This window comes from Morchella sextelata (assembly GCF_020137385.1).
Source record: "Morchella sextelata strain SCLS chromosome Unknown scls_23, whole genome shotgun sequence".
Taxonomy (NCBI): Eukaryota; Fungi; Ascomycota; class Pezizomycetes; order Pezizales; family Morchellaceae; genus Morchella; species Morchella sextelata.
The window spans coordinates 911,777-926,795 of record NW_025408638.1 but is presented as its reverse complement, the minus strand read 5'-3'; the positions used below and the strand labels follow the sequence as shown (position 1 = coordinate 926,795).

The 15,019-nt window shown below is 49.8% G+C and overlaps 2 protein-coding genes across 2 annotated transcripts; one reads left to right on the top strand and one right to left on the bottom strand.

The window, feature by feature from the left end:
• Positions 1-7,666: 7,666 nt before the first annotated feature.
• H6S33_007477 (uncharacterized protein) lies at positions 7,667-9,600 on the top strand (the record flags this gene model as incomplete). The annotated part of the gene is made up of 3 exons (XM_044838831.1): positions 7,667-8,564; positions 8,621-9,163; positions 9,227-9,600. 3 exons carry the CDS (start codon positions 7,667-7,669, stop codon positions 9,598-9,600), a joined length of 1,815 nt encoding a protein of 604 aa, XP_044689013.1.
• Positions 9,601-10,133: 533 nt separating this feature from the next.
• On the bottom strand, positions 10,134-12,134 carry H6S33_007476 (uncharacterized protein; the record flags this gene model as incomplete). The annotated part of the gene is made up of 6 exons (XM_044838830.1): positions 10,134-10,337; positions 10,415-11,015; positions 11,065-11,192; positions 11,244-11,411; positions 11,497-11,645; positions 11,804-12,134. The coding sequence occupies 6 exons, from the start codon at positions 12,132-12,134 to the stop codon at positions 10,134-10,136; spliced, it is 1,581 nt and encodes a 526-aa protein (XP_044689012.1).
• Positions 12,135-15,019: the final 2,885 nt, after the last annotated feature.

Genomic DNA, 15,019 nt, shown 5'->3' with positions numbered 1-15,019 from the left:
ATAACCACGCCGGTTCCCTGCGTCCGATCCGGTCGAAACCGCCAACCAAATATTATCTCTTTCAAACAAACAGCCAGAAACAAGCATAAAGCTAGGAAAAAGTGCAGAAATGCAGACTCAGGTTAATATCCTTGTCGATAGATTTCTCAGAGAGTGGTGTCTCAGCGATCTCGCCGGTTGTTAGTCCAGTACACCAGATTAAATACGCTCTATCCCATGATCCTGGATTACTATCGGTTCACTAAGCACTGGGTTGGCTTTTCATGCCCACTTATCGCCTGATGTTTGCATCGTAAGGTCGGGAACATGGATGAGGAATAAAATTCTCGCTCGCTACGTTTCATTACGCGGGCATAATCTCGGTTTGATAAACCTTCTTCCCGGGAAATTAACTGGTCTTGACTTTAGAGAAGCCTTTCCAAATCCCGGAATGAAGGAAGTGGCAATTTTCTTCCAGCCAATGAGAACGTATACACGTCTTATAACGCAATTGCAACTCGTTCAAGGTTTATAAATTTACGTTCAGGCGAGATTATTCACATACTATCACTCGCTCCGGGTAACCACGACTGCCGAAAGCTACAGCTGGACGTCAAATCAAGCCCTCATCCCCGACGCGGCAGATTGGTTAGTTATGAGCGTGGGAATAAAAAAGTCACACAGGGTATCAAAGGTCTGTCTGCTTGGTTTCACATAAATAAGTGTCACTCGTTATGTGTGATGTCGGACAGACCTACCTCGAGTGCTGGATTCCATTAATGATGACTGCAGATGTCTAGCTCCCTATATGAATTGAGACGAGAGTCCGAGGAAATTTTCAAAGCGAACAACTCGAAATGATCAGGCCTCATCTATACGATGAATGATTTATTTCTTCCTATGAGGGTTGCGGTGAAGAATACCGGGGCCTCGGCAGTTAATCCACGTGGTGTTGAACATGCGTGTACGTGCCGGACGTTATCCAAACAATAGAATGCAATAATAGCCGGTGGCTTCGTCGCTTGCTTTTGTTAATTGAACAATTATTATATTCAAGTGGAGGGACGCTATATCGGACAGCATTTTAAAAGAAGAAGGAAGAAAAGATCTTGGCATGTCATCTTAATCTGCATGCCCCACTGGTTCGTGGGGAAAGTATTGAGGGGGCTCGTGCGGGTAGATAAATCAGACAATCTTATGCAGGGCCTGTCAACACAAGAAAAAAAAGACTTCGCCTCGGAGAGCCACTTACCGGTACCAGGCTGAGATAGGTTGGTTTGTACTCCCTGATCTGAGATCTCGATCGGACCTCATACCGCACGCCCATCTCCCGTCCGCGGGGACGAACATCGCAGACACGTTGGCACTGACTAGGACTAGGAATTACGAGTTACTCTATTCGATGTCACTCGTGAACAGAATGAATAATATCCCAACGATCGGCAATTACTTTTGGATGTGGGGTCGCACCAGGCCGGTTCGCAATTTTCCTGTTTTCTCCTGTTCTTTTTTCCCCTTTCTTGGATGACGAGCGTGGGGTATGTAGTGATGCAAATCGCAACAAGCAAATTTTTCAAGCAAGAGAACTGACGTGGTTATAGGAATCACGATTGTAGGCGAGATGAAGGTACCTCGATGAGATGCGGGCGAGTGGAAGTGCTAATTGAGTATTCTAGGGTTGCCTCTAGTACTGCGCCGTATGTACCCGGGCACGTCGACAGTCGACGGGGAACCATCAATCCCAACCCCATTCGATTCATAATTTCCAAGTAGCAATGCGGAAGGAGAATTAACGGAAGATGTCGTTGATGGAATTGCACCAATCCTCCCTTCGTTTCGGAAGCTATTGAGCAGCTAATCTACGCCGCAAAAGGAGATACTCCACTCTACATGGCCATAACTGAACACACTCTAGTTCTCACTCAGCACATGATGTCTAGAATGTGTACTCTATATGTATGCAGGGAAAAAAAAGAAGCCATTGATCTCGAATCTCGCCTATCATGTCAATCAGCAAAGAAAATAACACACCAAAACAAAGTCTTAAAGTTGAAATCTCGATCGCATACCTACATTACTTGTTAAAAAAACCCATCATCGGTTCTTAGGCCTTTTGATCTTACATACGTCGGGGGGTACGCGGACCAGTTTTTTGCTTCTTTTACTTTCTTCTTCGCTTATGGGGCAGAACGCCCTTGCAGGCTACTTCTACATAAAGAAGTGCTCCGAGGCCCTGGCCATGCCTTCTAGGTAGAGTATCCCGGTGGTTAGGGCAATGGGAGCCTGCCTTACTGACAACACAGGCAGTGATGATATGTCACGAGAGTGGCGGAGTGAATGAGCTACATGCATACATAATTGGAGATTTTCTTTTTATTCGAGCTGGCCATTGTGGATTGATCAGGGCCTTTCACTGCAGCAGCAGCGGCGGCGGCGGTGGTAGAGAATATTTACTTCTATCCAGTGGTTCACCATATTTGTGGTGCGATTGAGGTTGAATGTCGAAGACTGAAACGCCACCCAGAGTTGCCCTACTGGGAGGCGATGGGTGAAATGCCTTCCTGCCCTACGTGTACATGTGTGCTCTACTTTTGTTGCACCTTGCCCCCCCACCGCAATTGTTAGAAATGGTACGTGTACTATGTCCATCAATCTCCACCCCAGCCTTCTTTCTTCTCGGTTAAGGGTCTGTCTGGCCTGTGTGACTTGAGACCTGCGGCGAAAAGGATGTTTCAAACTCGTCTGACCTTTCATTCCCTTTCACTTGTTCTCGGGTTATGTGGATTGTCGCTCGTGAACAGCACGGATAAGGTGTAAGTAAAGTAGATAGAGTACGTACTTACATGTATGTACACTTACACACCTACGTGTAGAATTATACCTGCCCTGCCTGTTTTGGTGCCCCGAGCTGAGTTACCGGGGCACAGCATGTATAATGTGCTCCGGATATCGGTAACGCACGCAAAAGCCCGTGGCGTGTGAGGGGGGTATCCGTCCATCGTGACTGTTTAGTCGACATTGATCCTGGGCGTTGTGCTTCTTTCTTGTGCTGGACCTAGTTAGAGTGAATGGTTATGGCGCCTAGGTAGCTGTGCTGCGCATGCTAGAGCACTCTTGTATGCAGGGTGCTTGCATTGGCTGATCATTGAGGCTTATGGACCCTGGCGGGGGCGCGTGAGAGTTCATGATCGTTTGGTACAGCAAGTACCTACTATATTGTGCCTGAAGAGTATCAGAGCAAGAGTTGTCGAGCACTTCGACAAAAATTCCTACATATCTTATCGGTTGAACGACTGCAAGTCTCTTCCTAAAACAGCTAGAATTTCTGTCCAAGTGCTCGACTTTCTGTTCAACTCGCGCAGCTGAATGACTCTATTAGTTGAACAGAAAGTCGAGCACTTGGACAGAAAGTCCTTTACCTCTTATTGGCCGAATCCTTGCAAGTCTTTGCCTAAAATAGTTAGAATTTCTGTCCAACCTGTCCGACTTTCTGTTCAACTGGCACAGCTAAAACGCTCTATTATCCCACGTTTAAATGTTGGTAGTTGTTATTGGAACGATTGGGAAATGTGACTTGTCACTACTTCGTTTGTTGGTGACTAAGCGCCCCCGTCGGGTTTAGAATCATGGATGGTCACTCGGCTTTTGGCAGGCGGAGGGAGGTGCGATATTCCCCGAGTGGAGCCAAGATGCTAGTGGTATTGCTCCGAGGTGGGTTTTCAGGTCCGATTGTACTATTGCTGCTAGAGGTGGCTTTGAGTGAATTTTTGCGGTACGAGTATTGTATGGGGCGCTCTAGAGCTTAAATAGCGTCCGGTGCACCAGAAGAGCAGCTGCGCAGATAGCTGCCCCAAGATGCAGTAGAGTACCAGCTCCTAGTAAGGAGACGAAGAAGTGGGACTAGGATATAGGTTGTGGCTTCCTTGGTCGTGGGTATCTGAATCGATTACCGGACAATTTGGCGGTCCTTCTAGATAGTGGATAAGTCTGATATCTGGTGTCTTTAGGAGCAGCGCTGCAGCGCTGCGGGTGAAGAGTTCCAGCCCATTACCACCACCTCGTCGCAAAGCAAGGATCCCCGCCTCATCTTGCTGCAATGCGAGATCCGCTTCACGAGCGGAATAAACGGTTGTGAACAATGGCTAAGATTGTCAAGGGTTAGGGTTGGACTGGATATCTGACTTGTTTTATCTCCACAAATCCCGGTTGTAAGTCTCGGGTCCTGTGGTCACATTTTGTGCCGTTTTATCGGGACCTGTGAAAAGGGCGTGGTGTGGCGTGGGTGGGTGGACGGAATGGCGGGTATGTTCGGGTGTACCATGGCAGTGGGGATAAATCAACTGACCCGGGCAAGCTTATGGAGAGATAAGGTTTGCGAAGGGGTACATTTGCGGGAGGGCTTATTAGATGAGAAAGATACCGAGAAAGGAAGGAAGGACGAATATAACCCCCTTATGAAGGTACCCGTAACTCTCCGGCAGGGTATATGGTCTGGTGGATACGGTGGTACCTGTTCATGCCGGTGGTACGACCACTGTTATGGAAATTGTGAACCCAGAATTGGCCCTGGGATACATATGCTAATCGAATCGAACCACTGAGGTGGAGATGGGTGCTGCGCTGGGTTGATAGGAGGGTGCAGTTCTACGGTTGGGGATCGGAACTTTATCTTGCGTCAGTGACTATTTTTTGGGTCAGCCTGGCCCTTGGAGTTGTGATTTAGGGCTTTGTTTTGTTGGCTTTGGTTCTTGGTGGCATGATCAGGGTCTTAATGAGATGCCTTACCTGGATGGTGCACTACATGCGTATCAAGGATGCGGACTACATCTTGGTACCAAAAACGGCCCAATTCAACGGGTTGAGGATCGAAGCTATATATAGTTTCTGGTAGAATCATTGCGAAAGCGAGAACTAAAAGAGTAGGTTTGTTGGTATGTGCTCGCAGCAAAAACCTTTCAAGGCCAATAGGACTATCGGGTCACGGAAAACCCACTTTCGCAATTATTCTACCGGAAGCTGTATATTCGACCAATCTAAGACCGCATTTGAGCCAAGGCACTCACAAACGTACTCTCTGCTGCTATAAATTTATGGTAAACCGATCATTTCTACCTATCACCGCTACACCTGGGCCGATCTACACTCCAATTGCAAGCCTAGAAACCAACAATTTGAAGAATTAGCCCGCTTCTGGCTATAGATTCTACATACAGCCACTTCTGGACAGCCCAGCCGGCCGGCCGGTGCGAGCACGATACGGCTCACAGCTAGGCTTGAGAGCTAATGCTGATCGCTGCTTTGGGGGGACTCGAGTTGAAACAGCGATATGGACCTATTGGTTTAAACTGACTGCTTTTTACTAATATGGGCAGCCATATGTAGACGCTTAATTAGTATGCTATCCTGTCTGCGTACGGGACAAAGTCCAGCCGTTTGGTCCGGCACTTGGGTCCATAATTTCTAAAAGAGTCGGACCTGTCCGAGTAGCATTGACTTTAAAGTAGCGGCAGAAAGTATATTGAATCTCTAGAGACATGATCACACTCCTGGACGGGCTGATTCATGGAGTAGTAGTAGTTTTAGGCTATGAAAGGGCCCAAAGCTTTTAAAGAAGACTTTTAGAGCACAATAATCCCATAGACATAGATAGTGACGACCGCCTAGATAGACTCCTTCTCAAAAGGCACAGCAATCAAATAAAACAAACAGAAACTTGAATCCCCCCTGTGTCCAAGCCCAGCAAAAATGATATTCAAAGAAGCACTACTCACATGCTCCAAATGGATGGACCACATTAGTAAAATTCGTCAACTGACCCCGACGTGATTTGAACACGCAGCCTTTCGATCTGGAGTCGAACGCGCTACCGTTGCGCCACGGAGTCATGTGATGGCGGGGTTTGCGTGCAGCTTTCAGGGGCTGGGTACTTGGCAAGCAGCAGGGTTTCGTAGTGACGAAAATCTACTAATGGAGAGAGTTCGTTGGGGCGTATTTGGCAGTAAGAACTCCTACAAATGTAGATTGTACGAAGGAAGATACTAATGCAGATTGATTGATTGATTATTTCATTAATTGTATGATACTAGTGTAGATGATAATGCGAGATAATCGACGCCAAGACCGTGCAAGAGGGGATGAGACCTTCTGGATGGCAGTACCAGTGCTCGTTATAGTAATACTCCCCTGGGTGTCCATCGTGCTAGTGGGAAGTTTGGTATCGGGTTCTGCTTATGGGAGCGACTGCCTTTTGTTCAGGAGTTGATGTGATATTCCGTACTCCAAGGCCTGGGGCCGGGCGGTGTTTTGAGTAGTACAGTGATGTACCTAGTACTGTGTTCATTGGAAAAGTAACGTGTGCTCTCGTTGACTTGGTATATTAGTATATTTACTTGGCTACTAGTTCTGTCTGGACAACATTCAACTACTTAGTATTTTTCCGTGGGTATACGTCGTCTCTCGTTCTTTCCGTCGCTGGGGAGCGACCATAGCCAGTACTACATGTATCTTCTTACTCGAGTTCTTCGAGATACGACATCTATGGAGCTGGGGATTCGCCTATATCTTTATCGATAAAGGATCCGATAAAGCTGACCCATATGGCACTGGCCACCTCAACTATCGCCGTACGGCCTGCGCCACACCTCTGGAGGATCACTCCAAGTTTTGGCCATTTGATCTACCTCTCATCTGCACCGCCAATGCATGGCCATGGGAGAGGAAGGAAGTCTTACTTCCCGCCCGGCTATCCGCCCATATACCTACGCCATATCTCTGTTAGTCTAGCCATGCTGATACCTGGTCTTGGCGCGATGGTCACTTCCTACCTTCCGTACAGTGGGCAAAATCTCCTCTTTTCCACTTGTGACTTTTGGGCCAAATTCCCTCCCTTCTGTTTCGTGGAGATGTTTCATCAACTGCTTGCTATTACTAACGAGTAGATCTATATACAGCCGGAAGAGAGGCCTCACTTGAAACACCACGGCGCCAAGCAAGATGTATCTATTGGGTCCCATCGATTCTCCGCATCTCGAATTGCCCAGCATCCTTATATATACTCACCCTCATACTCACCACGCACGACGGGCACCATATGCTGGCCGGAACGTGGCCCGTGAGAGAGCGAGTCAAGTGCTCTTCTTGGCTCACCCGCATGTTTAGCAATAGTAGAACGGGACTTGGCAACGGCCTCCAGCAGCATGTGATTGGGCCGAGTGATCACCCATGATCCGCCTTTAATACGGCAGATCATGTTCGTTAGCTATCGGATATTTATTTGCCCAATCAAGTGGGATGCGGAACAATTGATGGTGAAATGATGATACGCATATAATACAGCACCTAGCTTTAATTTACGGACTATTTATAAACCCGGGGCCAAGCTTCCCTAGATGAATCTACGCAGGGATTGGATACGGTGCTCCTTCCAAACGGGGAATGTTTCCAAATCTACATCGGAGAGGGGAAAGTAGGGAATAGAGGGAAAAAAGTGCAGCTTTTGACTCACTCGGGATTGAGGCGGCGGGCTCCGAGGGGAGGATAGCTACTGCGGGGCCTCTCGCGCTCAATAGCTAAATAGCTGTTAAATATCCGTTGGTTAACCTGTACTTATTGATTAGTATGGCGCTGGTCTCTAATATCTCATCTCTCATAGACTTATAGAAAAATATCTACTCAGCTCACAGCTAAGATGAGCAACTACGCCGTCACCCCCCCACCGGACCCTCGCCCGCCACTTCCCATCCCCAATATCCCCCTCCTCCTCACCCGCCTCGGCGCCACCGCGGGCGCCCTCCTCCCCGCCGACCTCCTCAAATCTTACCACACCTCCCTCCAGCACCCCGTCCTCACCCCCACACAAACCCAAAGCCTCCTCAACACCCTCCAATCCACCACCACCAACTGGTCCACCCACTGGTTCCTCGAGATCCTCCTCTCCACCCGCTGGCCCGTCCCAACCAGCACCCGCCTCACCCTCCTCCTCACCCTCCCACCCCCCCTCACAACCCGCACGCACAAGGTCGCCGCCCTCCTCCGCGCCGTTGCCGTCTGGACAAAGGAATACATCCTCCCCGGCGGCAGCGGCGTCTACAACACCGCCCAGCAACGCCTCGAATGGCAGCTGCGTGGCCTCTGCACCGCCTTCCGCGTCCCAATAACCGCGGAGACATGTGCGCTGCAGTACGTAGACCCGGCGCTGGCGCGGCACGCGGTAGTGTGGCACCGGGGATGCCCGTGGCGGGTCGAGCTCGTGGATAGTGAGGGGGTTGTCTTCTCGGTGGATGCTATTGATGCGCAGCTTCAAGAGGTGCTGGAGAGCCCTGTTGAGGCGCGGGCGGGGCCGTCGCTGGCGGCGGTGTCATGGCGGCTGGATCGGGCGGGGTGGTGCGTGCAGAGGGCGGCGTATGCTGCGGTTGCGGGGAACGAGGGTGCGCTGGGGGTGCTGTATGGGAGTCTTGTGAGTGTTGCGTTGGAGGAGGGGGTTGCGGAAGAGGGGTGGGCGGAGAGGCTGGATGGTGTGAGGACGGGTGGGGGGAGCGAGAATAGGTTTGCGGACCAGACGCTGACGGTGGTGTCGTATTCGGATGGTAGATGAGCCTGGGGTCTATGCTGTGGGATCGTGCTGAATTTATATGGTTTATAGGTACAACGAGCCTCTCCTTCGACCACGCCCCCTCCGACTGCGGCCCCGCAATGGAGCTCGCAACCCTCCTCGCGAACATCGCCGCCACGCCCACCAGCACGCCCACCTCCCCACTCACTCCCCCCGCTCCCATCAGAATCCATATTCTCCCACCCCCGACCCTTCCCCAGCTCCCACCAGCCGTCGTAGAGCCCATCCCCCGCACCGTAAAGGCACTCATCCTCCCGCCCCCGCCCTCACCGCGCCTGACAGACACGCTCCTCAACCTCGCCCTCCAGGCCACCCTCATCAATATCTCCCCCACAGGCACCATACCACCCATCTGGCAGCCCGTCCTGCTGCGCGACTTCCGTTATGGACGGTGCGACGAGATGATGCCTGTTACGACTGAATCCGTCGCTTTCGCGCGCCTTGTGCATGCTGCGTGGGAAAGCGGTGTTGGCGAGGGAAGTGGCGGTGAGGAGGAGATGATGCAGCAGATGCAGAACACTTTCAAAGCAGCCTGGCGCCGCCGGCGCGAGCTTATAAAACAGACGCAGGACGGTATGTTGCATCACAGTGTATCACTCGCGCGTTTCTGATCATTGACATTCGCCGGTTCGATAGGTCTCACGACGAAATACTTCCAGCAGGGCTACCTGCACCCGTATCTCGAGTCGGTCGCGCCGTCAATTGATACAGCTGTGCTGGACGTGTTTCGCGGTGTGAATGGCGTGCCGGCGGTTCAGTTTACCGGCTTTGCCATTGATGAGGGGGAGGGGGGCGAGGAGGCGGGGGTGGAGGCGGGTCTGAGTAATATCTACATGGAGGACCAGCTCGTGGTGTTTTATCTGCAGCGGGCGGGGCGGGTGGTGGTTGTGTTTAGCGGGACGGGGGTGTGGCGGGGTGTGTTGGAGCGTGAGGGGGGCGGGTGTGTGCAGAGGGTGTTTGGCGGGTGTTATGGGGTTGTTAAGAGGGTGGTGGAGAGGATGGTTTTTTGAGGAGGGGATGATATGGTAGGCTGGGTAGGATTAGGATTGTAGGCGGTGCCAATGATTCGCTCTTTTTATCTTTTATGCGTTCCCTATTTATATGTATGGCTAATCGACCGTAACCCTCTTTCTTGCATGGCGAATCCCGCATGTGACGAAACTAATTGAACCCCCCCCAATGGCACGAACGGTACTATGATATGCTGCAACCTCCCCCGCCCCCCGCCCCCCGCCCCCGTCCCCGCCGCCAACCTAACTTCCCTCCGTATACACGTGACATGACTCTATTTCATCACCGCAATTACGTACCCCCAAGCTAAACAAAACGAAAGAAAAAAAGGATAAACAAAAAAAATACACATATAAGGGGCATGGATAGAAAAAAAATAGATGACAAAGAAAAAAAAGCAGGGAAAAAAAAGAGGATTAAAAAAAGACGTGGGTGGTGGGTAGTGTGGTGAGGGTGGAAATTGTATTGAAGAGAAAAAAAAAATAAAAGAACCCAAAGCCAATGCCAAAGCAAAATCAACGCCGATACATGTTTAGGAGACCTCGTCCTGCTCTTGCTCTTCATTCCGGGTGCAGATGTACCGGCTCGGGTACCCCTCCTCGAGGACCATGTCGACCTTCAGGTCCTCGGGTATCATCTCGTGCTTCAGCTCCCAGCCGACGAGGCGGCAGAGCTCGACTACTACGTCGTCGCATGAGCCTAGAAAGTCGATGTCGAACTCGACGTGGGTTACCGGCTATTTCTGTTAGTAAATGTGCTCTGCGCTCTGTGCTCGCGGAAAGAAAAAAAAAGGGGGAGGGGGAAGGGTATTACCGTCTTTGAGATATAGATCTGCGGCACATGCTCAGGCAACAACCCGATGATCTCACTCACGGGCGCGACCTTAAGACTGGTGCCGATGCAGATCAGGAGATCACACTTTTCACGGTCCTGCTCCATGAGACGCTTGTAGAACGTGTCGGGCAGCATCTCCCCAAAGAAGGTTATATCCGGCTTCATGACGCCGGCCTCGCGGAACTCGAACTCCTCCTCCTCGGCGCTCGAGTCCTCGCTGTACCGCTTCTTCTTCCAGGTATCGCCGCTCCGCCCGCGCTTGCGTTTCCTGCCTGCTGTAGCAGTCTTGTTGGCAAGGAGGCAGGCCTCGCAACGCGCGACCTTGCCAGCGCGGAGGTCGGGGAAGATGGTGGTCCCGGGGACGCGCGTGCGGCATTTGATGCATGAGGCGGTCGCAAAGCTGCCGTGGCATTGGATCAGCTTGGAGGGGTGGATGCCGGCGAGCGTTTCGAGGTTGTCGATGTTTTGTGTGTATTGGGTGAGTAGCTTGTTTTTGCGCTGTAATAGCTCGATGAAGGCGTGTGTAGGGGAGAACTTCTCGGTGGTGGGGAGAATGTCTTTGGCGACGGAGTAGAATATCCTATGTGGGGGGTTAGAGGTAGAGTAGCTAGGGAGAGAGGAGCACTAACGTGGGGTCATCATTGAAGACAGCGAGGTCAAATACTTCTTGTGGATCTGAGAGACCAAGAGAGGCAAGACGGGAGTAGAGACCGGTTTCTTTGGAGCGAAAGTCGGGGATGCCGAGAGATGTTGAGATCTGAAATGCGTCAGTGATGTGAGCTTTGACGGGAGGGAGGGGAGCTCTTACACCTGCGCCAGTGAGAACTATTATGTTCTTTGACTCAAGAAGAAGCTTCTTGACATCCTCGGGAGTGTTGTACTGTGGTAGCTTTGTCCGTTTCACCAGCTCCCGCGCAATACCGATCTGTAGAAACCTGTAGTACACATGGTCGGGCGAGCCTTCTAGGAATTCTGGCTGTAAATCAAACAAACATCGTGTTAGCCTCTCTACCCTATGAAGAAAATCGCATGAACCGGTGGAGAGACGGGAAATTCCGCACCGGCCTGATCCCAAAAGCTGTGATGAGCTTTTTCGCAGTGATAGCTCCACTCTTGCTCATTACTGTCTGTTCCAAGAATTTCTGTTCCCCGACTCGCCGTAGGAGCTGTCGAAGCTCCTTTGCTTCCTCTGCTGAAAACGCGTCTTCATCTAATAGTAGTCGCGGGAGCAATTAGTTCCCTCACTGGTTGCTAGCTGGCAGCGGCGGAGGAGGAGAAGGAGGAGGAGGGAAACGCGAAGCAAGCGCAAGTAAGCGCAAGCAATGCAGTAGGAAGTAGATTATGTAGGTAAGGTAAGGTAGCACTCACGGGGCTCAAAGATCACCGGAGAACTACCGTCCCCGACAACGTCTCGGAGGAGGGACTCGTTTTCCCACATATCGCCCTCGTCATCGTCGTCCTCCTCCTCTTGTTCCTGCTCCTGCTCCTCCTCCTGTTCATCTTCGGATAGGGCCAGCTGTTGTTGCCCCGCGTTTCCCCCCACCAGCGCGGTGGTTGAGGCCCCTCGAGAGCTCTCCTCTTCCACCTCTCCGTCGCTGCCATCTTCCTCGTCACTGTCGGGGATCTCCACAACCGGCTCGCGCGTAGGCTTGCGCGCCGAACGCTGTTGGTGGGTTCTTGTGCTGTTGGTCGTGGCCATTGGCTTTTTCTTTATTTTTGGCTTTTGCAGGGAGACGCGATTTTTTGCACTTTCGGGGGGGGGGGGGGGGGAGATGGGTGCAAACTTAATTGGGGGCCGCTTCTAGGGGATTTAAGGTGTGGCGTTGGGGGGCGTGGGGTTTGGTCTGGTTGTGGCGCAACGATATCCAGTGGGGAGAGGTGATTCGAAGAGCCAATTCCTGCGCAGAGATGGAGGATGTTGTGAAATAGATGGATTGTGGAAGTGATTTTATCGCAAGGATATATGTATATATATCGCAGCTAGTTTAATTGCTGACAAGTGGCTAGAACAATCACCTAATCAGATCAGCTCTTACGGCGCGGGCCAGGTTGTTTGTTTTTGAAGTCTTGCAAGGACAGCTAGGCCGGCCTAAGTACAAGCTGTGGATGCGTGGTTGGATTCAATTCAACTCTCTATATGTGATCTAATCAATTCTACGTCATTGAGAGTAACACGGTACTTTATATTTCAAATCTAATCAAAAAATATAGTATAGACGTATCGCACGTTCATGATCAGCTTCGCGAATTCGGCCAACCCTATCTATCAAACGAGCAAACAACATCCCACCTGCAAACAACGATGTACCACTCGTACTGTGTTTCATACAAATCCCGAAACTTAATGAGAATTGTCTCTACCCTTGTATCACCGCCGTCAAACTCCCGCCTAGAAGTGCCCGTGGCCCTCGGCTTAATTTCTAATGGCCTACCGAACACGCGTAAACAAACCTACAAAAAGAAAGGGAGATCGAGCATGCGCAGTGAGCGCAGATCCTGATCGCCTTGACAGGTCGTATCTTGGAGGCGGAAAGAGTAAGATCGGATAGAACGTAAGAATGCGGCGGGGTAAGAATGAGATGGTGTCAAGGATAATCCTGGGCGTGGTTTTCTGATCATTGGCTCCTAAATATCAGAAGTAATGGAGAAGATCGGAATCGGTTTTTATGAGCAAGAAACTTCGAAAGGGCTATTTATGGCTGCGGTACACATCCAGAATTTCTTGGCAAGGAATGTTGCTCCATAAAGTCTTCATGCGCAGGTTCCGCCTCCCTGGGAGCTGTGAAGAGGGCGCACTTTACACAAAGCTTGGCAAGCAATTCCCAAATTCTCAGAGTGATATACCATGATTATGTATGTATTGCATCTCCCTAGAACTATAACTACACTGAAGTTTGAGTTTCCGCTTACAATAGGATGCGTTTCAAGGGTTTCGCATAGGATCATCTAAGAGACAAGTGGCAGCTTGCAGCTGTCCAGTGGGACTGTTGTGATATATAAACGGGGTTTTCAGTTTACATTAGCTATAGTAAGTTGAAGAAGCCGAAAAAGTCCATTATTTCGGTCCACTGTCTGGGTTACGTAGAACTGTATGTGTATAATATAATGTCGATGGTTCTCGTGAACGAGCTTAATTATAAGCTTCACTTTACCATCGTTACATGTAGCTATAGGGATTGATAGCGCCCTAGCACAATTACGTGAATCGGTCTAGGTAAGTGCTTGGAGAGGGGTAGTATGGCGGAAGGATGGTGTATATATATACATCACCTAGTTTGCACCATGGATAGGTCTGGGTCGAGGGGTAAGATGGCGGAGAGGTGGTGTATATACGCTGCCTTTGCGCCGTTTGTCGCGATCGGTCATGGGTAAGCACCTAGCCAATATTTTTCGAGGGATAAGATGACGGAGCTCGAGAGTGCCCCGAATGTCGAAGACAGAGGGGTTGCCTGTGAAATTGTATAAAGTTGCCTATCTAAGTTTGGCCAATTGGTTCGCTCTATACATATCTAAATCCATGTTTATCAGCAAGTCAAATACATCACCGAGCCTGGGAGCTTTGTCCGGTATATCATTATATAAGAGCTCTCTATTGCACTATCCCTTAAGCCGTCAGGACCGATTTCAATCCTGTTACTCAAACCCAATACGGAAGTCGTGATATAACATCGCAGAGAAGTGATCATGATGAGGTGATCTATCACGGTTTAACGATAAGAAATAGTGTGAGGAGCTATGATCACTTCTCTGCGATGTTATATCACGACTTCCGTATTGGGTTTGAGTAACAGGATTGAAATCGGTCCTGACGGCTTAAGGGATAGTCTGCAATAGAGCGTATTTACTAAGTGTCATTTTTGACAATTGACACTTCGAAATTGACGGTTGCAAAATGCAAAATTGACACTTCCCCTCCATAGGGATATGAAATGCGCAAGCCGCAAAATGACACTTGTGGATGCCGCTTTGGAGAGTGGCGAAGCGCCAATTGTCAGAATTAACGGTTAGTAAATAGGCTCTAATCAAACGGATATTCTCTCTACATGCCCGTATTATAAAAAAGCATATACGTGTATATGACTGGTGAATACTCTGAATTCCAGGCAGGCTTATTGTAGAAACCGGAATTTTCGATAATAGATGATCAAATAACTACTTCCCAAATAATAACTAATATTAGCCCCTTTTGCCGTCCTACAACATTATGCGTGTGTTGTGAAGTGGTAACATTCCAAAAGAGGTTAGTATAGTAGAAAAGCTAGCCTCTTTGGGCCTATTATTTGGGGGGTATATATTGGGCACTGGAAATTGATTGAAGGGGATACGTACTTCCCCAGTTTACTATCAGCACATTACATTATATACCCTCGAAGATCATAACGTCCCCTATACAGTTTGAGTGGAACAAAATATATCAATCAGATCAATAATTGTACGTACATCTTGAAGGTCTGCAGCGCTCGAGCTCTCGAATCAATACGGTTGGCATTCTTTCACGTGATCTAGGAGATGTATTTATGATGGAACTAATTTATAGGCCCGGCCCTAGAGATACAGTACTGTTTGTTTTAGTTGCCTCACTGA